The sequence below is a fragment of the Anastrepha obliqua genome, chromosome 5 (genome assembly GCF_027943255.1).
Source record: "Anastrepha obliqua isolate idAnaObli1 chromosome 5, idAnaObli1_1.0, whole genome shotgun sequence".
In the NCBI taxonomy this organism is placed as follows: domain Eukaryota; kingdom Metazoa; phylum Arthropoda; class Insecta; order Diptera; family Tephritidae; genus Anastrepha; species Anastrepha obliqua.
In genome coordinates, this window is record NC_072896.1 from 50,768,752 (window position 1) to 50,796,036 (window position 27,285).

Here is a 27,285-nt window from a genome sequence, read left to right on the forward strand (position 1 = left end):
ATATAGCTGAATTCGACTTCGCTACTTGGATGGCTGGCTGACCGGCTGGTTGGCTGGTTGGCTAACTTGCTGATGTCAACCACAAGGAGAGAATAATGACGGCAGTGTATTGTGTTGTCGAACAGCTACAACTTTGCTACTTTCAATTAATACGAATTGTAGGCAGTGCATTGTGTGTGCGCGCGTATTCGAATTGTAGAAGAGCAACAGCTACTCAGAAGACTACACGTACTCATACCCGGTACACGTACAAAACGTACTCGCGCGCCGCGACGGCAACGACAAACACTTTATAACGCAGCTTTTTCAAGTAAACAGCCTGTGAACGAGTCTACCTTTTGTAATATATTTAGTATAAGTTAACATTGATGACGGCGAACGGCGGACGACGACGTTTAGTTCGAATGCTTCTTTAAAAACGTTGATCGCTTTAACAATTCATCGGGTTATCGGAGCTCGGGACTCCACATTTACGTTAGTGGAGTGGATTTAACCTTAAGAGTTCGGACAGCATCGGGGAAAATACAGATTTTGCAGAAACCACACGCGCGCAATCTAAAGAAAGTGCAAAAATTTTAACGAAGGTAAAATATACATATGTATATATGTACTATACATACGTATGTATGTGCATGTGTTTGCGTGTGTGTGTGTTTGTGGAATTATTCATAAAAATCCAATAACCAAAGGATTTTGATATCCAATACATAATATATATTTACATATATGAATAATATGAGGTGTTGCTTGAAATAAAAAACTGATAATTCACATTTTCAATGAGTGTTTGTGGTGCTACGATTACTTTAGGTAACGTCTTGAAAGTGAACTGCGCGAAATTCGTAAGCATTTGTGTTTCGAATTTAATGCAAATAAATTGTACGGATTATTCGTACTTTTCGTACTCTCCTTAGCAGAGTTCACGTGAGGGTTTGCTGTAATCAACAGTCGCGCTATATCTACAGCAAAAGTATTTGCTAGACGTGTGTTCATATCTACATAGATATTTACTTGCCTGCATGCATATTTATATAGACGTTCATATAGCATACAAATAATACCTACATAGCTAGATATGTATGTGCATACATACATACATCTAACAATAATTCGCAAAATATCGCAATATTAATTGAAATGAATATAAACTATGAAATATGACTTGTAGAAATGTCAGCTAGTTAAATATCTACCGCACATGTTTACTCGTACTCGTATATACGTAAATAGTATCTACATATATATTATGTATGTATATACAATTACATATGAATGGATATAACTATGTTTTTGCAGTAGATTTTTAGCTAACTGACATTTCTGCAGGTACTATGATACATATAGCACTTTCATAAGTGAACTTTGTTGCCTAGCCGCTGTGTTGATGGTGATGGTGTTGATGGTAAAGACGGTTGTGAGACATACATACATAACTATGTGACTTTGCTGAACAATAAATGTGATTATGGACGTTGATCGCGTTGTCGTATCAAGAAAAACGAAAACTAGAAGTGCTTAAGTGTTATTTCATCCAAAAAATATTAGCGTATTTAAAAAATTTAATAAAAAAACCAACCGCACAAATACATACATGTATTTAAATATACATTTGATCTTTCTTTTCTTTGCCTCTTGGCAAAAGACGGAAAAAATTTGAATGGTAAACCTGTACTTGTTAGCAAACAATGGACAGCTAATAGCTAAAAATACTGTGGAACGAAAATACAAAACAGAAAAAATTATCATTATTATTACCTGGCTGACCAAAGGGATCTTTTATACATATAATTGGCGCTTACACCATTTTTGCGGGCTTGGCCGAGCGCCTCCTCCTATTTGTGGCGTGCGTCTGTGAAGTTGTTCCACAAATGGGAACTAAAAAGGCTTAGAAAGAGCTATACCCCTTTTTTACCTCGTAAATGAGCGCTTCTCAGACCTAAATTTTCGACTTTTCGTTCTACGTGACCACGCTGAAAGGCGTCTAAAATTCATGGAATCGGAGTTGAATATCTCCAAAACATCGATTTGTCGCATTTTAACTGATTATTTGAGCTTTCAAAAGGTCTGTGCACGTTTCATTCCACACAAGTTAACTGAGGACCAAAAATTGCTCAGAATTTAACATTCGAAAGACCTCATTAAAGAAGCGAAAAAAGATGAGAACTTCATTTACGACATTGTAACTGGTGATGAAACGTAGTATTTCCAACTTGAACCTGAAACTAAACTTCAAAGTGCCGAATGGAAGGCCCCAGACGAGACACCACCCAAAAACTCGGGTTGGAGAAGTCAAAAGTCAAGTCGATGCTCATTTGTTTTTACCGGTCCAAGGGAATCGTCCACAAGGAGTTCGTGCGAACGGGCCAAACCGTCAATGCAATTTTCTATCTTGGCGTTTTGAAGCGTTTGTTGCATTGCATTCGTCGAATTCGGAAGCTGACGCTTATTGCATGATAATGTACCATCTCGTCGATCCATTCTTGTGACTGATTTTAACCATCAATCACTCACCGTATTCGCCTGATATGGCTCCCTGTGACTTCTACCTATTCGGAAAATTGCATTTGGCCATGAAAGGGAAACGTTTTGCGTCGTAGAGGCCATCCAAAAGGCTTGTACCGACATCCTGAAGGACATTCCGGTAAATGACCTGAAACAGTCTTTCGAAAAGCGGTTAGATCGCGCTAAACAGTGTATCGAGGCCAGAGGGAACTATTTTGAATAAATAAGAACAAAGGTGCTGTCGTTTATATTTTAGCTCAGTCTTGCTTATTGTGGACTTCACTTTGTAAAACTAAATTTCAGTGAATTTCGAAGCTCTTTTTGAGTCATATTTGAACATTTCATGGCACTATACATTCATTTATTTCACTCGTTTTCCAACCCTTTTTAATGTAAATAAAATGCCTTCTTTTATATCTAAATTTAATTAAATGGATTATAATATATAAATATAATTGGCGATCACACCCAGTACTTTGGGTTTGCCAAGCTCCTCCTTCAATTTGTGGCGTGTATCTCGATATTCTTCCACAAACGGAAGTACTTACAGTTTTATGCCTTCACCGAATGGCAGTTGGCAGGAACTTTTTCATGACAGAAATACACGCGGAGGTTTGTCAATGCCTGCCGAGGAGCGACCGCTATTAGAAAAATGTTTTTCTATCTTTGATGTTTCATGAATTATAATTAAAAAGTAGCAATTTAACATACCTATGTATATATACTTACGTGTATGTATTGATGGAAAAATGAAAAAAATCGAAAATAAAATGCAATCATTCCTCTGTAAAAATACATTGTACTCGTATGTATGTATTTGTTCATTGGAAAAAGTCATTGAAAATTTCGTGTAAGGAAAACAAAAATTTACTATCGAAAGGCTAATGGATTCACTTGAAACTATTTATAAAAAGTACACTTAGCAAGGTGCTGCAGCAAATTCGTATTAAGTTCCGCTAGATGAATATGCAAAAAACGCTCTTAACCTTCGGTAGACACACCTATTTTTCTTAAAATTAAAATTAAATTTCACCGCAATTCATAAACAATTTTTCACTAACAGAGTTAAAGTTTTTGTTTGCACCTTTTTTGTAAGTATTTAGATAAAATGAATTGCTTAATTTAATGTGTTCAAATATACCAGATAATATAATGGCATGCTTAGATTATATTCACATAAAAAAAACGTTTTATCAAAAATAGGCTTTGCATTATAAAGAAAAAAAATATTTTGGACTTCAGGAAACTATATAACTAAAAATAAAATAGTAGGAATATGATAAAAAAGCAAATTCATAAAAATTAGTTGAATTATTAGTTAGCTGCATTGTATGGTTTTTATACATATGTATAAATTAAAAAATAAATAATTAGTCAAAACTTATCAAGATGCGGTGTAAACTTAGTTCAATGATATAATATAACAATGGTGGCTTAAATATTGCAATAAATCGGTTGCTAAGTGCGCTGTATGGTAAGTTCCGCTGTCTTGTTAGAATCAAATGTCGTCGATGTTTCGCTGATTTATTTTTGGAAACAAAAATTCAGTCAGCACGGCGCGATAGAACACGTAATTTACAGTAACGGCAGCTCCTTCCTCATTTCGAAAGTAATAAGGACCGATGTTGCCTGCAATGCTCTATGAACTTCGCGAACAGATTTATTATATTATATTTTTTAAGCTAATTTCCACAATTTGAAAGCGTTGTTCTGGCTTTAAACGATTCATGATGACTTGCCAAAACTTACTGAACAGAAATGTCAATACAGTATGCCATTCTCAGCAGTGAAATCTTAGTTATCAATATAGATAGTTCTCATGCAGCTAAAAAAACACCCGATAGTTAAGCTTCCTGTTCTTGTTGTTGTAATACCATAAAACATTTCATATAATTTTTTAGCGAATGCTGCTACATTCTTTGGTCATATACGAAAATAAATCCGCGTCGTTCCAGTAACGTAGAACCGACTGTGGAGGGTACGAGTTACGCCAGACCATAAGAGTAAATAGAGAATAGAGCTCATAATATGTATATATGTATGTATGTATATCATAATCTGCTAAAGCATACAACCAATCACCTTCTAATGGAACTTCTCGCACCTTACATTGCAAAATAAATTCAGTAAATTTGTTTTAAATCATAAATTGATAAGGGTGTGTAGGTATATATTGCACATATATGCATAGATGTGTATGTATTGTTGATATAAAATCAAAGATGAATCATAAGATTAGAGAAGTTAACGAGTTCTGTGTAATTTACACAAATAATTGTATACATTTAATAATTATTTGTACATAAATAAAACTAAAACTTATGTGAAGTGTTATGATTTTGATGTAAGTAGAAGCTGTTTTAAGGTCATATTTTTTATAGCATCTAACTAAAGTTTAAAAAGTCATTCACGAATCTAACTGCCTCTTTCCTCGAGCTATTCTCCGAAACGGTTAAAACAATTTGGACGATACTTTTCTGACAGGTGGATGCCGGCATCTTTTCATTCCGAAAAAACTACCAGCTAATTTGCGCTGGTATCGATATACACATTTCTAAAAATTATGTATCGGACCGATATGGATTATATTCGTAAAATTAACAAGCCAACGCGCCAACGAGAAGTCCACTGTGTTTACTGTGATTTCTCTGGTGTACCGTAATGCATTCATACTTGCCCACATATATGGATGAAACGGTTTAGAAATTAATCAGATTGCGATTGATCATCGCCAAAGACACCTTTGAATTTGTCAAATTATTGCATTTATTGTCAATTGCGACCAAATGTTTTTATTTATAAAAAATGTACGATAAGACTTTTCATTGCACAAATTAACAGTCAAATTACAGATTTTAAAGGTAAAGGATAAGAACAAGGAAAAATAATTAATAGAGATGAAGAAGTAAATAAAGAGAGAGAAGCAAATATAAAAAAGGGATATGCTGTTTTGAAACATCTAACTGACTTAAGACTTTCAATAGAAATTGGAAGGGGATTCCATAATCTGATAGATCTAACAAAGAACAGTCTGAAGACGGGTGATTTAATTTAGAGGTATCGGATTTTCAATCGAAATAAAATAACGAAAATTCAAATTGGGCAATCTGTACTATTTTTGTATACACCCATTCATGACATTTACTTTTTAAAGATAATTACTTTCGAATGTAGCCCGCTACTGCTCCGTAATTCGGTCATCCATAAATACCAATTTTGATTGACTCACTGAAGGGCTTCAGTCGGTATCTCGTGAATAATTGTAGTAATGTTGGCTTCCAATGCCTCAATCGACGCTGGTTTATTCACAAAGCATTTAGACTTTACATACCCACACAAATAAAAGTCCAAAGGTGTGATATCACAGGATCTTAGTGGCCAATCCACTAGGCCGTAACGAGAGATAAATTGCTTAGCGAAACGACGACGCAGTAAATCCATTATTTCACAGGCTGTATGGCAGGTAGCGCCGTTCGCCGTCTTGTTGGAACCGAATGTTGTGGAGATCACGGGCATCACAAAGTCGTTATAATGGCGCTATAGCGTTCGCCATTCACTGTTACATTGGCACCAGCCTCGACTTTGAAAATATATAGGCCGATGATTTCTCCAGCCCATAGACCGCATCAAACAATTGTTTTTAATGGATGTAATGGCTGTTCTTGAATGTCTTCGTGTTGCTTAGCCAAAATGTGCGTCATTACCATAAGTTGGGCTGAGCGCGCGATGAACACTTTTCACAGAGCGTCGATTTTCGTAATCCAATTATGAAATACGATTTGTAAACGTTGTTGAGGCGTAAACCTATCTACTTAGTTTGACAATTGGCACGCGTGATCTATAAAAAAAACCCTATTGGAAAAAGTACCCCCAATCTGATCACTCTTTATGTACATTTACTTTTCGAAGCTGCTTTAGATTAAAACCACTAACGATTTGAGAAATTTATTTACTTTTAAATACATCCAATGAGATTTTCATTTTATATGGAAGTTAAGCCGCTGGCATCAACTGATTTCTATGTATCACTGTGCGAATAATGTGATCGAATTGTGAAATCAAATTGAACTAAATAATTGATGGTTACGTAAGCACATAAAGCAGGACAGTAGCTTTGTCTAGTGTAGATGAGCTCAAGTGATAGTAGATTTCTTTCTTATTCTTTCTTATATTTTTCTACATATGAGACAGCTGATTTTTCAATGGTAAAAAATTGTACAAATCTTTCGAACTACATATTGAATTGCAAAGTTGATGCACCTAACTTAAAAATGTATGTATGTATGTATGTGTAAAATATATAATCAGATAGTCAGGCGGCTTTGAAAGCTCTTCTATCAACTGTAATCACCTCAAAAATGATAAATGACTGCCTGAACCTTCTTAATGCGTTAGGGAACTTCAATACAGTATTTTTAGGTTGGATTTCTGAACTTCAGGGATATGAGGGAAATGAAATGGCTGATCATTTAGCTAAACAAGCGGCAAATATGCCTCTAATTCGTCTTGAGTCATTCTGTGGCCTTATAAAATGCCACATTAACGAATTTATCTGAAAGTCGGAAGAGAAAAAAATTTGTTGAGCACTGGCGAAACTCTATCGGTCAGTGACAAGTGAAACAATTCCCATCGTCAGACCGAGGAATTTCTGATAAGTTTCTTTCGCTCAACAGAGTAGACTTGAGACTTTTAATTGATAGCTTTATAGGCCACTGTAGTCTAGGATATTACTTAAACGAAATTGAGAAGGCTGTAGACAAGGCCATCATCTGTCGATTCAGTGAAATGGACACTGAAAATTTAAAACACATTCTTTGTGAATGTCCTGCACTAGGCAGAAAAAGGCAACACAACTTTGGTGGTGTTGCCGTGCATTCATATAAATTGTGGAACGATAAACCCCAGGCTTTGCCTAATAATAATGTGTAAAATAGCATCACAGAGTTGTTACTGTCATAATAATGTGAAATATCACCCATACATTTTTGAAGAATGTTGTTGTTCTATACCCGATTTAATACCGGGTCATTCCCGTAGAACCAAAAGAAGGTTGACATACATTAAGTATTACAGCGTGTGAAAATGTAATTTGTGTAATCTTCAATTATATAAGTTGGCACAAAATTAATCACTCTATCGGAAAATGTAAGGGGTGTTTTTTTCGCTGCATGAGAATTGACGATATCGATAACTATGGTTTGACAGACGAGAATGGCATCTGTGTTGACACTTCTGCCCAATACGGTTTGGCAAGCCATTATGAGTCGTTTAACGCCAGAACAACACTTCCGAATTCTGGAATTTACTTTGAAAAAAAGCAAAAAATCTGTTAGCGAAGGGAAGAAGAGAGCACTGGCGGCACCATCGAAATGAGGACGAAGCTGCTGTTACTCTGAATGGCGTCACACGTCAATCATTTAAAGTGAATAGCGGCAGTATACAAACAGACAATCAATGGAGTGCGAGCAGGTCAAAATATAAATTTCAATCATTCAAAATCATTTCTTGATATTTATTTAGTAAAAAAGTAATTGAAAAACAATTATTTTGCGCCACCTGCTACTTGTGATTTTTGTCTATCCTGCACAGAAAAACTTGCCCAATTCTACTTTAATAGTTGAAAAGCTTAGAAGAGGAATATTTGCCTTTCTTTGAAAGTAAACTTGAAAATTTAACGACCCAAATACTAAAACATTTTATTTTCATTTTTAACATTGTAGCCAATCATTAATTCACTCCATCAAATAATTGAACGTGTATACATAAAGGGTCTTTCAAAAGACGCGCCTAGATGTTGTTAACAAAAATGTAAAAATTTAGATTCTTTCAAATTTTTATGCAAAATACGGCTCTTACAATTATATAATATATGAAAAATGGCATCATTTAAATGCCTACCATGAGCACGTCTACAGGCAGAATTAAAATTTTCAAGGACTCGCTCACATATTTTTGCATTGAGTTCAACTACTACATCTCGATGCGAATGTTGTGTTTCAGCTCTGGAATCGTTGTTGGCTTATTCACATGGATTTTACTTTAAAAAAAACACCAGTCTAGTCTGCCAGTCCTTTTTCTATGCTCGACAGAACCAGAACCAGTTTTATGATATTTTTCCCCCAACCTTTGGATTGTCTACTCATTCTAATCATTTCTACAAAAAAATACGATTTTTGCGATATGTTGCTCTTAAAGATCACCCATTTTCGTAATAAGTTTCAATAATTTTAACGCGTTGTTCTATCGTGAGCAAATGTACTGACATCTAAGCGTTACTTTTGAAGGAGCCTTTACAAAGACATATACTTATAATTTGAACAATGTATGTACATTTTACTACGAGAATTTCTTGTACATATTTGTTGGTGTGTAATTTATTAAGAACTAATGGTCAATAAATGCAAACAAACGCTTATAAATACATTGCCATTTTTACTATATATGTACGTGTGTATGTACATCCTCATATGTATGCACCTAAATGTACATAACTATATACATATCATATGTATGTATATAGATGTTTGTACACAAATATTTCTATGCAAATCGGCTTAAGTGGATGAACTAAAGGAAATTCAAAACATCATCTATTGATTGGCTTTTGCTCCAGTGCGGAGTCTTTCAACTTCTACACAAAATTCAACAAACGAACATAGACGAACAACAGCAATACAAATAGTATTCAATAATGATGTACGTACATTCGTTGCACGCGTAATTTCGCTAAAAATAGCCGTATAGGTTCATATAAATTCGATTCGATTTCTTCTTATTCTTGCTGTTAACATTCCTATCTCGTTGCCTTAGCACAGCTTTGTTGATGATTTGTAACACACACAGCCTTGTATTATATAAGAAAATACTATGTAGTGTGAGTGAATGTATTCTTTTTTTATATACTTTTTATGTATTTTTGTACAAAAATGAGTAAATGTCGACCAAATATAAGAAAAATTGCGAGAAATCGAGGTTGAAAATTTCAAGCGAGTCCCAAAACAGCCACTAGTTGACGGTTCCCAAAAAGTTCAAATATTACTCATACATTGCACAGTGGGAGATACAATGGATCTAACTGGAATTAACCTCATTTTGAAAGTTGTGATATCGATAATTTTTTTTATATAAATATCGGGTGATTTTTTAAGAGCTTGAGATCTTAAATTCATACAAAACAGAAATATTGTTGGAATGATTTTTTTTTTATTATAATCTGGTGAATAATTTCATGGCATTTATTTTTTTAATGCGTTATCAAATTTTGGCCGTATGATCAATGGTGGCTTGAATATTGCAGTCTTTCCCAGTTTACCGCACAGCTTAGAATACGAGTATATAGTAATAGACTGCGTTGTGAAGTGCCGGTTGGATCTGTTTGACGAAGCAGAAGCCGATTATATCTGGAGAGCGCTCTAAGCTGCACCTAGATGTAACTCTTTAAGAAATGTATATTTGGTCTGTAAGCAATATCATGGCATTTGAATCATCCTTCAATAGGAAGAACCTGAAGGTGCCTTGGGTGTTGAGCTTTTGGGGTGCGTTTTCGAGATACCAAAGATCTGCTAGGTCAAACTGTCACTCCGTTCATAGGCTCTTTAACTATGTTAACAATTCATTCTCCAGGATTTCGATGATGCCAGAGCATAAATTGTATAACCGGACTTAACTCAAATAGAGCTTTGAGAACGAAATAATGAAGGAACATAATTGTTAATTTGGTTTTAATTTTATTAGACCTAGAATTTATAAATAATATGACAAAAGTACAGTAAAAGAATAAGAAACATGGTTTTATTGTTTTTTTTTTTTCAAAATATTCTCCTTGGAAATCAATACACTTCTGCATTCATTTGAACCAATATTCAAAGCACTTTTGCCACTCAGAAGTGGATACCTCCAATACGAGCTGTTTAAAGGCAGCTTCTTCAGGCGTTGAAAAACGTTGACGACGTTTGATGTCGAAATGATTAGGGCCATAGGGAGATGACCCATTAATTCGATATTTTGAATGCTCAAAAACTCCCTTGTGTGAGCCGATGCGTGAGAGCTCGTGTTGCCTTCGGGATTCTATCCGGCTCATAAGCATAGATCCAAGATTGTGATGCTATTGACGTACTTTGAACAACCGCAGCTAAATTTCTCCCAACATTTATTTACTTCAATCGATAAGAGTCCTTTTTTGGCAATTGTCAAATTATACAGTAAACAACAAGAAGAAAGCTTCTTCACGACCAAATGTTCATGTAATATTGAATGTATGCTTATCGTACTAATGATCAAGGTTTGTTTGTTCATGCACTTCCGTCTTGATAATCCATCTCGAAAATAGTAATAAATCATCGCACGCATATTTTCACGAGTTAGTTCCATCTTTTGGGCAAGATTAATATTTCAACTCACTGAAAACATCACAAATAAAGCTCGTAAATGGAAACGATGCTAAAAAATATAAAACTTTTCGTTCAAAATATCGAATTACATCTCATCACACGGTATAAGATTTATATACATGCATATTCTTTAAATTTTTGCCTATAATTAGGCAAGCAGCCCTTATAGTAATTTAAAGATGTAATTTACTTGTATTTTATTAAATAAATCCGCGAGTGAGTAAGTATACGATTATTTATTAATTTTTTACTTGTATGAAAAACTCAAAATTCAGCCGGCATGGAGCCGGAATACACCAACTGCAGTTTACTTTTTTTAATCACTTACTGGAAAATTATTTAGGTTAGGTAGTTACTGTGAAACTGATAAGACAAATAGGCAAAAATATGCACACAATATATGTACGTATATGCACATACAGGTACATATAAGTTTATTTATTCACGGCTTTGCCTTCATACATATAAATATAGCTATGTACGTACATAGTGATTGGTATGTATGTATGTATATTTATATTTTTGCACAAAGACTACACATTTAGAATCTTATCATGCTTTTGTGAGTTTTTGAAAAGCTTGTTTCTTATTTATTCACTTCTTTTTCTTCATTACATCAAACACAATTGCATAAGTTTTGTGTGTTCGACTGATATTCGCAATTGTATTTGGGCGGCAAGCAAAAGAGATACGTACGGGTGTGTATGTATGTATGTATTTAATTAAAAATGCGAGTAAAGAGAAAAAGTCTAAAGCAAGCAAACGTAAAGGCTTATAGATAACAATTAAGCGCAAGTAATAGATGATGGGCAATTTAAACTTTCTTGCCATGGTCAAAAGAATAAAAAAATATTAATAAAAAATTACGTGTGTTTAATATACAATTTTAATATTAATTTTTTGCGAGCGGAAGCGATAAAAACCCGAAATTACTGTGATCAACCACTTTTCAAATAGTAATATCGAATATTATAAAAATATTTTAATGATAAAATATAGCACAATTCGCGTGTTGCTATATGCTGTTGCTAGAGAAAATATGTATGTATGTATATCTGAGGGCAAGGCCACCAGAAAATTTAAAAAATTTGTATGCCAATTTTTTTTTCAGTTTTAAAGCATAATTCAATCGTGTCCTTAGTATTAAAATAGCCTATAATTTTTTTGATGTTTTGAGAAAATGAATTTCAAACTTTTTGTCGAAAGTAGCTCTCACTCAAATCTCGTTATGTCTGTAAGTATTTATTATTTTTTGACTGACGTTTTGACCCACTTTGTGGAACTAGAATTTGACAAACTTTTGACCACATATAAAATCGACGATGGCGAATCCAAAAATTCAAAAAAAAAAATAATAGCCTATGAGCACATAGGCTATTGTTATACTAAGGGGACGCAATAATAAAGGGTTTGATCAGTAAGTAGCTTTCTCGTTCCTTCTTGACAAATCGGCTCCCTTAGCAAGGCACTGGGTTGTTAATTCTAGAAATTTTGAGTAAAAGTGGAGTAAAAGTAAAATTTGTAGGAAAAGCATTTCCTTATAAGTAATAACTTGCTCAGCGGTTTGTAGTTGTCTGTCTAGTTTCTCTAATGGATCTCTACCCAACAATCTTCCAGGCAGAAATACATGTTATTGAGATATGTGTTACATGAACAAATGTATCCGCAGAAAAATAAGAGGAACCCACATTTATATACTTTGAGATAGTCAGGCGACTTTTAAAGTCCTCCTATCAGCTACAAAAATGGTACAAATCTGCCTGAACCTTCTCAGCATGTTAAAAAACTTCAACACATTATTATTAGATTGGATTCATGTACACGAAGGAAATGAAATAGCCGACACTCTTGCTAAAAAAGGGGCAAATATGCGTCTAAATGGTACTGAGCCTTTCTGTGGACTAACAACACAAAGAGTCACATCAATGAACTTCTCAGGAGAAGGAAGAAGAAGTTCGCTGAACACTGGCGAAATTTTATAGATCAGCAACAAGCGAAAAAATTCCTAACGTCGGACAGAGGAATTTCTCCGTCAAATTTTGAAATTTATTACCGGTACTAAACGTAAAAAGATATGAAAAAGCTCGGTTTGCTAGTTTCATACCAGCAGGCAGGTCTTCTCGCTTAAGATATACCTACTCTTCTAGGGAGCGCGTTTGAATATGAAATATTGGAACATACTGTATAAGTACATATTTTGTTAGGTGTTTGGTCGAGCTCCTCCTCCTATTTTGTGGTGTGCGTCTTGACGTTGTTCCACAAATGGAAGGACCTACAGTTTCAAGCCGACTCTGACTTTCAATGGCATCTCCACGTAAAATTCGCCATTGAAACAAATGTGTGTTGCTAAAGCCTGACTCACTTCTGAGTGTCAGCAAAATCGTTCGTGGTCCACCAAGGGAGCCAAACTACAGAGCGGCCTTATAATATTCAGTACCTCAAGAATTTAAACCATAGCCATAGCCATATTGCTTGTCTTGCATAAATTAACAATAGTATGCATTTGTATAGAGGTTCAAACTGTTAAGTGTACATACTTAGTGTTCATATGCAACAGATTTTTAAGATAATAAATTAATTTTATTTGGGAAAGAAGCATGTTTTTCATTTACTTCTAACTTAATTGCATATAAAAAGTTGATTACATTAAATATTTTGCATTGGGAAATAAAAATAAATAAATTCGGAGAATCGAACTTAAATACGACATCGTCTACTTAAATAGTTTTTAGTCTGCTGAAAGTTTTGATAGGATAAACATAGTTCTTACACAATGGCTCCGTCAGAAAAACAGACAACTAAAGAGGAACGCCTCCAAAGCTATAATATAAAAGCGACTAAGGGCAAATAGCATAATACAATAGGAAATGAAGATCATTGGAGGCGAACCATATAACCCATATTAGCTAGTTTTACGTGAACTTAAAAGCATAGAATGGAGAGGGATAGACCACGCTCTGAGGAAACCCCCACAAAGCATTACGAGAATGGCCTTGGACTGGAAACCGCAAGGGAGCAAAGACTATAGTCGGCCGAAAAACACCTGGCGAAGATCAACCCTAAACGACCTAAACTCAATCAGCCCCACTCTGGAGGGATGCTGCTAAAGCAACAGCACAAAATCACGTGCGCTGGAAAATCCTTGTTGAGGCCCTACGCTCCTTCGAGAAGTGAAAGGAATAAAAGAAAAGAGGAACGCCGGCTTATTGCTCAATTAACGTGAAGTGGAAAAACTTTTAGAGAAATCGGTAATTTAATGAGCAGGAATCATTCTATAGCGCAATACATAATTAAAAGATATAAAAGTGCAATTAAAAACGATTAAAGCCAAGAGAAAAATCCCTTTGCATAAGCCGTAGGTTTAGTAAAATGCTTAGGGAAAATACCAATAATGTGGTCTGTGATGAAATAGTTCGAAATCTGTTGAAAAAGCATAACTTTCATTGCGTGAAAGAATCTCTCTATTAGTTGGAAAACAAGAGCGCCCGCATGAAATTTGCTATTGATTACCTATGCAAATGTGCTTATAAAATAAAATATATGTAGACATCGTTAGCAGAAAAAATTGTAAAAATCAACGCGATTTTTGAACCACTTGAAACTTGAACTTTATTATACTAAAATTGCATGATCTATAAAACTGCATACGCCAATTTTTCTAAAAATTCTAAGTAAAAAGTTTGAAACTTTGATAAAAAAGTTTGCCGAATTTTTACTTCGATTGAGGCATTGGAATCCAACATTACTAAAGATATTCACGAGCTGCCGACCGAAATCATCCAGCGAGTCAATTAAAATGGGTGTTTACGGATGACCGAATTACGGCGCAGTTGCGACAAACATTTGAAAGGGATTATCTTTAAAAAATAATAAATATTGCCCAATCAATGAATGAATTTGCGTTCTTGTATTTCAATTTAAAATCTGATACATCTAAATTGATCACCCTTTATATATACATACATACATATGTTGTTTCTTCTGTGTTAGCTGCCTACGAAGGAGAAGATAAAATGTTTAGTTTAAAAGTTTAATTATTTTCCTGACAAAACTTCTTTTTCAAAACTCGTTTTATTTCTTTTGCCTACAAATATCTACACACATATTTATCTGCATACACACAAACATAACACATACTTAATTTAAATTTATAAATTCAGTTGTATTTTTTTTTATTTTCTAGATATTAAAACAGGCATCATATTGCCGGCGATATGACTAGCTTGAATGGCGATGCTTTTGTTATGCGCAACGGTCGCTCCACAAGTCAGGTATCCATCTACAACTATCCCGAACACCTAAATCCATTCTACGAGGATGAGCAACACAAGCGTTTACGATTTTGGCACATAAATAAGTCGAATGGCAGCGGCAGTCGTCGAAGCAGTTTCTCATTAAGTGGCCTCAAAGATGTGTGGTGAGTAAAAATCGAAAAAGAGAATCAATCATTGATATGGAAAGGGCGCATAATTAATCACCCTGTCGGAAGATTTATAATTTTTGCAAATGGCGTCGTCCCTCCATTATATTTGACATTTGTGAACTGGACGGCTGTAGTATACAAACAAGTAATTGAATATGTAAAGGTCAAAATATGTTAGATTTCCGAAAACTCTAAAACATTTTTTTATTTAGTAGCACAATTATTCAGAAAGAAAATTGGGTGATTAATTGTGTGCCTCTTTGTAGAAATGTATGTCCATTCTCTTGCACATCCATCCGATTGTACTTGTACTGGAAGAAAGTCTCAAGTTTACTACAAATCTTTAAACGAAATGCGAGCTAGATATTAAAGGGTTGTTGGTTTATATATATAATATATAATTGGCGCGTACACCCTTTTTGGGTGTTTGGCCGAGCTCCTCCTCCTATTTGTGGTGCGCGTCTTGATTTTGTTCCACAAAATGGAGGGACCTACAGTTTCAAGCCGACTCCAACCGGCAGATATTTTATGAGGAGCTTTTTCATGGCAGAAATAGACTCGGAAGTTTACCATTGCCTGCCGAGGGGCGACCGCTATTAGAAAAATGTTTTTCTTAATTTTGGTGTTTCACCGAGATTCGAACCAACCTTCTCTCTGTGAATTCCGAATGGTAGTCACGCACCAACCCATTCGGCTACGGCGGCCGCCGTTCTTTATTTGAATTGCGTCTGAATCTTGTATACCTGTGAAATATGTACTTCACACACAGGTATAGAAAATTCACTCTTCCTGCTCGCTTCCAATGTAATGATCAGAAAATTGGGGCTTGAAACCCCATAAAATGGTATTTTTGGGAGTTTTACTAATACTCTTCTCAAAGGCTGATGTGGTAGATCATAATAAAATCCTACCGAAAATAAAGCTTAAATTTTAGACTAAAATCACCACTAGTTCTAAACAAAGACCTTAACGATTTGCAATAAAATGAGGTTAAACCTTTGAGCGTAATGAGAATTAGCCTATTGAGATTTCACGGATTTTCCCCGAAAACCAATATTAAGCTAAGCTCATAGAAACCCTACTCAGGGGTTTTGATAGTATTTGATTGCACATAACTAAGGAAAATCACCGCTTTTCGGTGGCTATCGGTGCGTTTTATATCTGGACTTGAGAAAAATAGTGATAAAAAAATGTTTTTTTTGGGTTTACCACTACTTTTCTTAAAAAGCTGGCTTACTATGTAAAGACTTAAGCCTATACTTAAATTAAAGCTAAGGTTGAGATGAACCTCGTGAATGCGTCCTTAGACAGCAATTCCATAAATTACTTTATAAGCCTGTTTAAGATTACAGTAGTTGTACTAGCCAAATAAAAAAATAACCGACTAGGTAAAGGAGAGACAAGATAGATTTGGTCAAAAAAGGCATGTTTTAAGATTTTTTATTTTTCTTGCGATATTAACTAAATTAGCAGTTAGTCTGTCAATTTCAATAATGCAACATTTGTACAATATTTTCTTATAATCGAGCGAGTAACAGTGAATCTCCGGTGGCGCCACGAGAGAAAGTTGTTTTGACTTGTACATCATAACTTACTACATAACCATCTGAAACCAAAAATATTCAAATGCATTTCTTAAAGGAAGGGTCTTTCGATATATGCCTGATGGGAAGTTTTTGTTTTTACATTTTTCATAGTACCTGGAGGACAAAAATTATATTTTCGTTAAAAAAGTAGTTAGTTGTTATTAAAATTCGCTGTCTTCGCTTGTTATTTCTGTTTTAACAAAGGTTCTTAACATAATCTATGGAAGCTGGAGATGTGAGGTTACCGAAGTCGAACTAAAATCAAGCGCTTAGCTAAAATCAAATTCGTTCGTTTATGGAAAACTTTGCACCACTGAAAAATGAGTTTTTCAACTATAAGTTGGCCATAATTTAAATATGAAACAACAAAAAATATCTAAAAGCAGTACCTCTCGACAAGTTCTACAGAAATACATAATTTTATTTTCTATTTTTACAACAAATATTTGTGAAACATATTTTCCAAATCTTTTCTTCCATTTAACGTGCATACATAAATAGTAATTTCTATAAGGAAACACAAATTGAATGTTTACTACTTATACAATAAATGCCCATACTTAGCCTATCTTCAACACTTAATTTTGTAATTCGAGCTTCCATATTTTCTAAATATCTACATTGAGACGAATTTCCCGTCTCGCCCATTTTGGTGCATATGTATGTATGCAAGTAGGAAACGCTCCATGCCTATTTACATAGTTATCGAAGTATATGTATAAATATACTCGCCTATATATATAAATAATAAAACGAGTTTATTCCTTTGCATGAATCAAAAGGGCCTTCAAGTCATTTCGCCTCAAGAAAAAATCTTCCACACTTGGCATAAACAAAACATCAGAGAGCCCACCGCCACTACGTCGGGATCTGCAGCCATACAACACGGATAATGGAAATGATCTTAGTTTACCGGACTACAGAACTCGGTATTCTACGCCAGCGGACGGCAGCTTTCAGCGTAATGCGGCGTATAGGAGTTCTTTGCAAAATGTGGCTTTAGCAAAGGTAGGACCGTACAATTTTTGATTTAAATTTTTAATTTATTAAACTAACTTACCACTGCCATTTCCAAGTCTATAAGCAAAATAAGAAATTTCAAAAAAATTAGGAGTACACATCCTTCGGCTACTTTTTGAAAATAGCAAAATCAGTTTTTAAGGAACGAAAACTTTACAAAGGCTAGATTATGCTGGGAATGTGTGCAGGCGCGGAGGCAATTTTTTTTTATATTGTATGTATAAAATTCTCTCATAAAGAATATAAAAAAAGTGTATATTTATAGGTTTTCTAACAATACTTTAATCATAAAATTTAGAAAAATTCCAAGTAAATAAGAAAGGAAATAAGAATCCTTTACAGGTTCTAAAAAAAAGCTTCTGTAATAAAACAAAAGAAAAACATGTTTTATGAAAACAAATACAGTCCTAATCAAAATGGCACAATTAATTCTAATTCGGCTAATTATTGTAAAATGGTATCCACTGTCTGAGTTAAGTTTCTATAGATATAAAGCTCTATTCAACCGCCTTTGTAGCGTCGTACTTCTTCCATACATGCACATGTTTTGAGTCGACGAAGAAATTAAAATTATTTTTCATTTTCGCAAGTTGTTTTGGTAAAAGTTGCCACAATAAATAATGGGCAAGATACAGCTGTGTACCTTTTCGGCATAGTTCCATGATGTAAGTTATTAGATACTAAAGCTTTACTATAGTTCCATCTGAACTTCTTCAAAATCTTCTTCTAAGTTTTTACTGAAAAAAGTATGAAAGTGTAATACATCTTTTTAAAACTCAAGTTTACCGCTCTAAGTCCCAACGTGGTTGTACCATTTCTTCTCTCTAATAGACCATGAAGTATTGAGAGCAGCTGCGGGTTCTAAGCCTATCAGACCTCCAATGAAGTAAGAACGATCTCAAGTTTTGGCAAGACTGGCACAGTAGCAAAGAAATTAAATAAATTTTTTTTTTTGAGAGATGTAAAAGCAATCAAAAGTCTTAGTCAGTGTGGGACTTTAACGCCACCAAAAATACCTCAATTCCGACGGTTCATCCTACGGGAATACCGATTTGGTAATGACGTCTAGAGGTCATCGTGAGTAATAAGCTCAATCATCAGTTACATTTGTCAGCTGTTCGTCTTGCTGCATTTTATCGATACGCCAGTTGTTCTTGCTTCTAAGTTCGTCTATCATCATTCCTTCGCCTCAAATCAATGTGGCGAAGTTCTACGATAATTCGTGTTACAAAAGCTCGCACCGCCCTACACTCTTCATCTGACGTTAGGTCGTCGCGTTCTTTATCGAACCTGCTGCAATAAAAGGCCATGTGTTTGACAGTCTCCTCTTCGTCCAACCATTCTGGGCAATAAGGACTACTAGTCAAGTCTAGGCGATGCAGATATTTTTGGAAGCATCTGTGTCCGCTTAAAAGCAGCGTTAGGAAAAAATCAATGTCTCCGTGTTTTCGACAGATATTTAATGAGTAGATAATGATTGGTTGTACCACCTTGAGTAAGCCCCAATATCAAAACGATCTTTGTAACTTTGTATATGAATATTCCCACTCAGTGCACTATCCAACTACCCAAGAAAGCCCTCCTCCCCTCTTTTTACATTTAAAAATCATGGTATTTAGTAACATCTTACGAGATTTCAGTATTTTGTGACTTAATGGAAAATACGTTGAAAATATATTCAAAAACCCATTTCGTTGCTTTTCATACCAATAACGTTCCATATTTGTTTGTTTCTTCTTGCAGGATAATGGCGGCTCACAACTAGATTTCAATCGAAATAATCAGTATCGGAGCACCATACAGGTGATGGGCACAAAATCCAACAACCGAAATCACAACTATAACAATAACAATGTTAGTTCACGCACAGTACCGGTGCCACAACCAAGAAGGTATGTGTATGGTGGATCTGTGACGCCACAGCCACTGCGTAATTCTGATATCGGTGCAGGCGTTGGTCTAACGCACGGGTGAGTTCACGTTACAATTCGTTTCGTTTCGTTTTGGCTGTTTCAATAATGACTTTAAGTGAATCAGTGGCAAAACAAAAAGTTTTTCGTTACGGGCACTTACGGTTCCATACATACATATATGTTTGTTCACAATTCTTTCTGGTTGTATACATAAGCACATATAAAGATATATGTTTTTACATACATATGGTGTTAATACGAAGCAATGCATTCATATGTTGTGTGTACATATGTACATATGTATGTCGGATACTAGGTGTACGTATTTTTGTTTGTATTCATTTATTCTCATGGGTAAAGTATTACTCAACGGATGTGTCTCACCCCACCAACAAATGTGTCTAAACTTGTTTACTTAATTCGATACCACAATATTTATCTTAAGTTTACACATTTCCATATTGGTTACATTTGTTGCATTTGTGTGAAAGTGTTAATTGTGACGTTTTTCTTTTTTTCTAATATAATTTTCGGTATCTACCTTTTTCATTATTTTTTTGCCAAACACTCAATTAGATCATCGCAAATTAGTATGGCAAGCACAAATCCATTTGATACAGACGACGATGATGAGGAAAATAATGAAGATGTTTCGTTGGCCGGTGATAGACAGATCATAACTTCAACACCCATTAAGCAACGAATGCACCGTAAAAAACGTCGTGCACCAGCGCCACCAACCATTGCAGTGAGTAATAGCTTATAACTTTAAAACAAATTTTACATATCATCAAGTTTTGGTATTCATGTACCCAAAAACTTGCAAAGTAGGGGAAAGTGAGAAGCAAAATGACAATTCATTTGGAGGGGAAGTTGCAAGTTTTTACTACAATAGATAAATTTTTACTTGTAAGAATTCGCAAGTGAGAAAAACATCTGATCGCAAAGTAAAAATAAACACGAATTAAAATTTACGAATTGAATCCATTTCTAAATTTAAATTAAAGTGGTGATTAAATTGGAGAGTTTGAGTAATTATAGTTTAGATATACAGGGTCCGCACTCGAAGTGTAACCAATTAAAAAGGCTATACAATTTGTTGGGAAAAATTCTTTTATTCAATTCAAAGTAAAAAATGTGTGAAAATAATACAAAATTAAGAATCAATTTACTTTTCCACTTCTTGCCTTGACTATGGGCCTTGAGACTGTCCAGCAACAAATCGAAAGCTGCTCAAATGTGACTTTATTTTGACCCACTCGCGGACAATGAATTTTTTCAGCGCTTCGAGACTGGTGAGTCTTTTACCTCGGACTTTGCTCTCCAAAATGACCCAAAGAGAATAATCCATCGGATTCGCGTCTGGTGAATTTGAGAGCCATTGTGTAGACGTTATGAAGTTCTGAACATTGTTTTTTAGCCATTCTTGATTCACTCGAACTTTGTGAGACGGTGCCGAGTCCTTTTGAAACGTCCATAGTCTGCCACTGAAATCTTTGTCTGTCCACGGCATCAAAGCAACCTCCAGAATACTTTTCCGATAACATTTTGCATTTACCTTGACGCCAGACTCGATGAAAGTGATTGGAGACTGCCCACATGTGGTTACAGCAGCCCAAACCGAGTAAATGTGAGATAAGCAAAAACTTTATTTACTTTAAGGTGCTTGAGCTCACGAACAATCGCTAGTTCTGATTTTACAGCCAAATATCATATTATATATAGTATAGTAATGCAATCACACTATTACGTTTGAAATCCATTACTGAATTTCTTTTTTCGCGTTTACTCTCGGCAAAATGCCCGCCCGCTTGTACACAATACTGAACTGCCATTTAGCCAACTAACAGAAAGCTGATGCCCGTGCATGAGGTGCGCGAACGGTCTGAAATTGGTTACACTTCAAGTGCCGAACCCTGTAATTTATAAAGTTTCTTTGAAGTCATATATTGAATAGGAATCGGCCAATAATATGTACTTTTAACCACAGCCTCCAGTCACCGTTGCTGGAGTTTACGAAATCGCAAGAATGCAATTGTTAAAGGAATTTTTTTCATCTGCAGCGATGATGAAATTGAACAACTTATTGTGGACAAAATACAATCATGTGATGCTAACTCGTTATTTTTGTATTTTATTTGCTTTATTTATTTTTTATTTTTTTTTTTTTATTTAATACGAGGCAGTTCAACTGAATTTTGCTGTGGTAATGTGCGTAAAACTTGCAAATTGTTCAGACCTATAGATGAAAAGACTCAAAAAAATAACCACAGATAAAGAAAAGTCAGGATCCACCGCGTTAGCAATTAAATTAAAAGCGCTTAGACCTCACGCAATAGGAGCATTGCTTTCAAACAAAAATCGCAAAATTTCTTGAACTGGGGCAAAATTAAAAAAACTAAAAACGATGTTAAAAAAGTTGATTTATTTTATTTAAAGTAGTTTCCTTCGGTCTCTATACACAGAAGACCGACCGTTTTGCCAAACCATTATCGAGAAACATATCAAAGAATACTACTTAATTGTTTGGGATATACCTTTTTTTATTTTCCAACAAAGTCTCCTTTTAAGCTTATACACTTCGTCCAGCGCTGTTCTAGTTTGTTGATCCCTTCCGAATAATAGGAAAGTGGCCATTCGTTCTGCAATCACCTCCCCGTTTGAATAAAATATAATATTTTTCCCACGAGCCATTTCCATTAATTGTAGCCATTGCTGTGACGTGAGCTGGTGCGTTGTCGTGATGGAAAAGGAAAATCACTCGACTTCCTCGATTCAAACGAATGCCCCACCCAACTAACCAACTAAACTAACTGATCTGGTAACTAAATAGATCTGACCAAGAATGAATGAAAGGGGAATGGAATTGGGTCCATCATCAACCATCACAGACCAGCCTTCTATTATATAATATAAGTACAGTGGTTGGTATCATCACCAAGCATAGCCTAATGGAGACAAACGGGAAGCGTGTGGAGTGTCCTTCCAAAGCCTTCTGCAGAAACGAGTAGGATTTAAAATGATTTAGAATCTGCAATCATGCACAATATTTTATGGTTTATTATAGAGAAGAAGTAATTTCATTACATCGGCAATTGCAACCAAACAAGTGGTATCACAATGAGTATTCAGGTCTAAGTTGACGCTTCTAAATACAGAAAAGAGTGACAATCCTCGTAATCGAACCTATCCTAAAGCTTATCTTAAAAAAATGCCTTTTGAATACCGCGTGTGGCAAACTTTGATTGCACTTTCCTTCGGACAAAGAAATAAATCTAAAACCGATTTCAGTTCAATCCATCTAATTTTTTTTTTTCATCTTTCTTCTAACAGGTACACAAACCAAACTCTTCGGTTGTCTCTTCACCGGATTCTAGTCTCGATGGATCACCACATCCACAACCACTTCCGGAATTGCGGATCGAAGAATGTATGGATATTGCAAATCTAACAGCAGCTATTGAAGATTTCGTAAAAACTTCAAACGATGATGAACCAGAGTCAATACCAGTCGCTACAAAAAAAAAACCAATCGACCAAGCCACGCAAGAAGGCGCCTCTCCAAGCAAAACAGCAGCACAAAACGGCGACTCTAATGCAGTTTGCGATAGCTTGCCACCTAGTCCAAGCCAAAAAGAAGAAAGTATAAATACTGTCGACACTGTCATGGTGGAAAAAGAAAAATCAGCCAAATGCGTACCATCAGAAACGAAAGATGGCTTGGAAATGAAGCACACGGAAGTGAAAAATATTAATTTACCAAAAGCTAATACTGAAGCAGAAGTTGGTCACTTGGAATGTATACATGTTCATATGGGAAGCCCACGCAATACAACTCTAACCGAACATGCCGAACCTAATCAGTTAACAAGTTTCCGCGGAAAACAAACCCGTTCACCAGAACCTCGACAGCCGATTACAACGAAAACTTCTTTCACACTCACCACGCCACCTGCAGTACGACGAGATTCCACAAGAAATGCTAAGATTGCATTGCAGACTACAGAAACCTTAACATTCCCCGAGACAGGTGAGTTAAGGATTACAGAGGACGTCACCACATCAAAGTCTTTAAAATCGCCACGAACAACGAAGCCCATAGTATCTGCTAAGCCACACATTGCTGAGATACACAAACCGGCCAGAGGTATTACAAGCAAAAACATAAAAAGTGACGAGCACAAAGACGCAGTAAAAGAGAACCGACAGCCCCCAATGAGCCCAATACCGCCAGTACGTAATCACGCGTCAGTGAAACTAACGCAAGCATCTGCGGTACAACCAAAAGAAACAGAGAGTGAATTCAAAATCGAGCAACAAAAAACAGAGGTCTGTGTATTACCCAGCGATACTGTACCTACCACTTCCACGCATGCGCTAACCATCACAGAGTCACATGAAGATTTGCTCGAGAAAGATGATACAACGAGTCACATTTCTAATGATACAAAAATTACAAGTGTCTCAACAACGCCATATCGAACACAATCACCTACAGAAATGCGAGAGGAAGCCTTAGAGTCACTGTACCGTCCGAAACCAACCACTTCATATCTTGAATGGAAGCAATCGTCACTAGCACCGCTCGAAAAAAGTGTGCCACCAGAAAAGCGTAAGTCCGTTAAGGATATCATCGAATCAATTAACAGAAGTCAACGTTTGTTAAATGCCTCTGCCCATAAAGATGCAGCACATAACGGTTCTAGTCTCTCTATTGGTGCAAGCAACGGTAATGAGACACCTTTGCCACAACGAAAATTTAGCGGCCAGTCTGCGATTGAAAAGAATGTAAGTGATATTAAAAGCCACGAGCATAACGGGAACTCCACAGTGAATGGTGGGCATGATGCCGACTTGCCTTCTACATCAGCGGCAGCATCGTTAGCAACGGACGATAATGCAAATTTAAATGGCGTTGCTAGCGACCTCGTGCAAGATCCACAAAAGCTTAATAATAATGAAATATTTAAGAAATGCACGGTCAAGAAGGATGTACAATACGACTACAGAGAACAATCGCCAACAACTTCTAATCTCGATTGGAACCCGGTACCCAAACCCAAGCGAAATAAAAATTTGTTAGAACAATAAACTTAGTCAAAGGTAAAAGTTAATTTTTGACTAGTCAGTGCAAACCTTTCATAGGCCTTTCCTTTAAACCTTGTTTTGCTAACGATATTAAATGAGGTGACCTTAATGGTATTGAGAGGAAAAAATCGGGCTTAGCTGAGTATGGCGTGACCCCTAGATGAAATTTTAAAAAATTATGCGCATAAACATACAAAAATGCAAATTACATGGTATAATAAATCAGTTAAGCATATGTATATATATAACTGTGTATTCGCAGTATTGCATATTTTTAGGAAAATTTTTTTTGGGAAACCTTTGACTTTGTTTAGGGAAAGTTTTTCAGTCCGCTAACAAAACTTGGTTCGGAAATTTCACCACATGAAAATTTATTTGTTCCAACTTGATTTTATTGAGTTCCAATTGGTTTTTTGCTGCGGTAGAATTTCCTAGCCGTGTTTTGTCAGAGAAACTGGCAGAAACTGCAGCCCTTCGCTACTATTCGTTCTTTAAAAAAGCTCCACAACTCCCGATCCGTTCCTGTACTAAAACTCACGCATGGCATTAACCATAAAAATAACTTCAAGCTTTGAAGAGGAAAAAAATAGCTTCAAAGAGCATATAAAGATAAGAAGGTGCGGTTCTCGGCCCGTTCCACTAACAACACTCAGCTTACCACTGAAAAACCAATTGGAACTTATCAGAATCAATTTAGAACCGATCAGTTTTCAGGTGGTGAAATTTTCGTTGCGTAGTTTTGTTGGCAGAACTGGGTGAGTATTGCACCTTTTTGACTTTAAAGGCTCTTTGTTGGTTTTTAGTTTAAGGAACATCAAGGATGATGGGTGAAAATCAAATTTATGAGAGTAACTTCATCGGGTACTCAACAAAAGAATTCTGACCGTTCATTTCACACGTATTTATTCACTCGTCCAATCTGTATATCACCAACCAATCTCAGTTTTTTTTCGTGAACAAATCGCTGTCATGCCTTTGTGACGTTAGTCAATCAGCTGATTCTTTCCAATTCGCTGAGAGCCGATTAACGGTCTGATGTTGGCCCGACCTCTGAAACCTTTTCACCATGAATCAGCATCGTACGTGAGTTTCGTTAGAGGACTGGTCAGAAGTGCAGCTTCTCTATTTTAGACGCTCATATTTATAGCGTTAAACAGGAAAGGCGTGCCACTCGCGAGCGATATATACTTTTTCTTGATTGGCGCAATAAGTGCCTAAGCAATTTAGCTGAATTTAACAAAGCGCCTGTTGTGTCTTCCTCGTGCCAAAAAGCGCCAGTGGAACACATTAAGTGAAGCCAAGCCCGTCTACATTTGACCTTTCCAGCGTAAGAGATGCCTGTCTCTTCCTCTGACAGCAGCAGCAAGTATCTCATTTATTACTTTCAAAACTGGATCGTTTATATCCATTGGTGCGACAGGACTTAGCCAACATAACCGCTGGATTTGTCCTCACATCTCATTGTACCATCGTTTACGATTGCTATTGTCAACGCGCAAAGGTTTATAAATCTTCTGCAGAATGTTTCTCTCGACCATTCTATGGTCCGCCTCCCCGCCCGACTGTGTGGGACGGGCATAATGGGAGGCTTATAAAATCTGGTATTTGTTCATCAAAAGAGGTCTTGAGTACTCAATTGCCTACTTTCTCCAAAGGTTGGCAAACAACATCCTGGCATAGTAGAAATTTAATTGGGAAGAGTTACTTCTTAGCGTAGGAAATCTCGTTTCAGAGTTTTAGTAATGTGCATCTCTCCTGGTTTTAACTTGTTTTTGAAATTCCCTACAATTAAACTCGCAATGAAAACTGACCGCAGAAAACGTCTAAAATAGGAAAATCGCACTGATGTACAATGAGAACAAGCACGATGAATCTTTACTTACAGAACGGGTCCGGGAGTGCCCCTTTTGCATGTTTTAAACGTTCTCTGTTGCCCGTTAGCAATTTTCAAAAATTAAAGGATATGAAAGCTCAAAAACCCGCGTCAATGTTGCAATATTTTCTTCATATGGTGCATATGTATATATGACATACATATAATGTGTTGCAATATATGTAAAACAAAGAGTGCCCCATATTTTTTTATTCGTGTCCTTGTACTTGATGGTGCACTTTACTCTACATATAAATATTTTTGTTAAGACTAAGATGTTATTATACATACATACACATATTTTATTTTGAACTGTTTTAAAAATTGATTATTACACCAAAGAGATCTACCAATATATGTACACACATACATGCATATGTATACGCGTTTACTCAATTATTTATGTGCTGGATCTTTAATGCATACCTCTTCCTCTTGGCCACATATATAAGTAAATGGAATGGTGCAGCTGCCAAGCTGGCGATATACA

General features: G+C 35.8%; 1 protein-coding gene across 2 annotated transcripts; it reads left to right on the forward strand.

Annotated features, from left to right (window-relative positions):
- Window positions 1-64: 64 nt before the first annotated feature.
- On the forward strand, window positions 65-26,759 carry LOC129247104 (general transcriptional corepressor trfA). Of its 2 annotated transcripts, none has more exons than XM_054886030.1 (6): window positions 65-584; window positions 15,076-15,309; window positions 17,684-17,909; window positions 19,665-19,891; window positions 20,411-20,582; window positions 23,168-26,759. In XM_054886030.1, exons 2-6 carry the CDS (start codon window positions 15,107-15,109, stop codon window positions 24,923-24,925), a joined length of 2,586 nt encoding a protein of 861 aa, XP_054742005.1. In that variant the 5' UTR covers window positions 65-584; window positions 15,076-15,106; the 3' UTR covers window positions 24,926-26,759. The 2 variants fall into 2 exon arrangements, with proteins under 2 accessions (XP_054742005.1, XP_054742006.1); XM_054886031.1 differs by having other exon boundaries at window positions 19,665-19,813.
- Window positions 26,760-27,285: the final 526 nt, after the last annotated feature.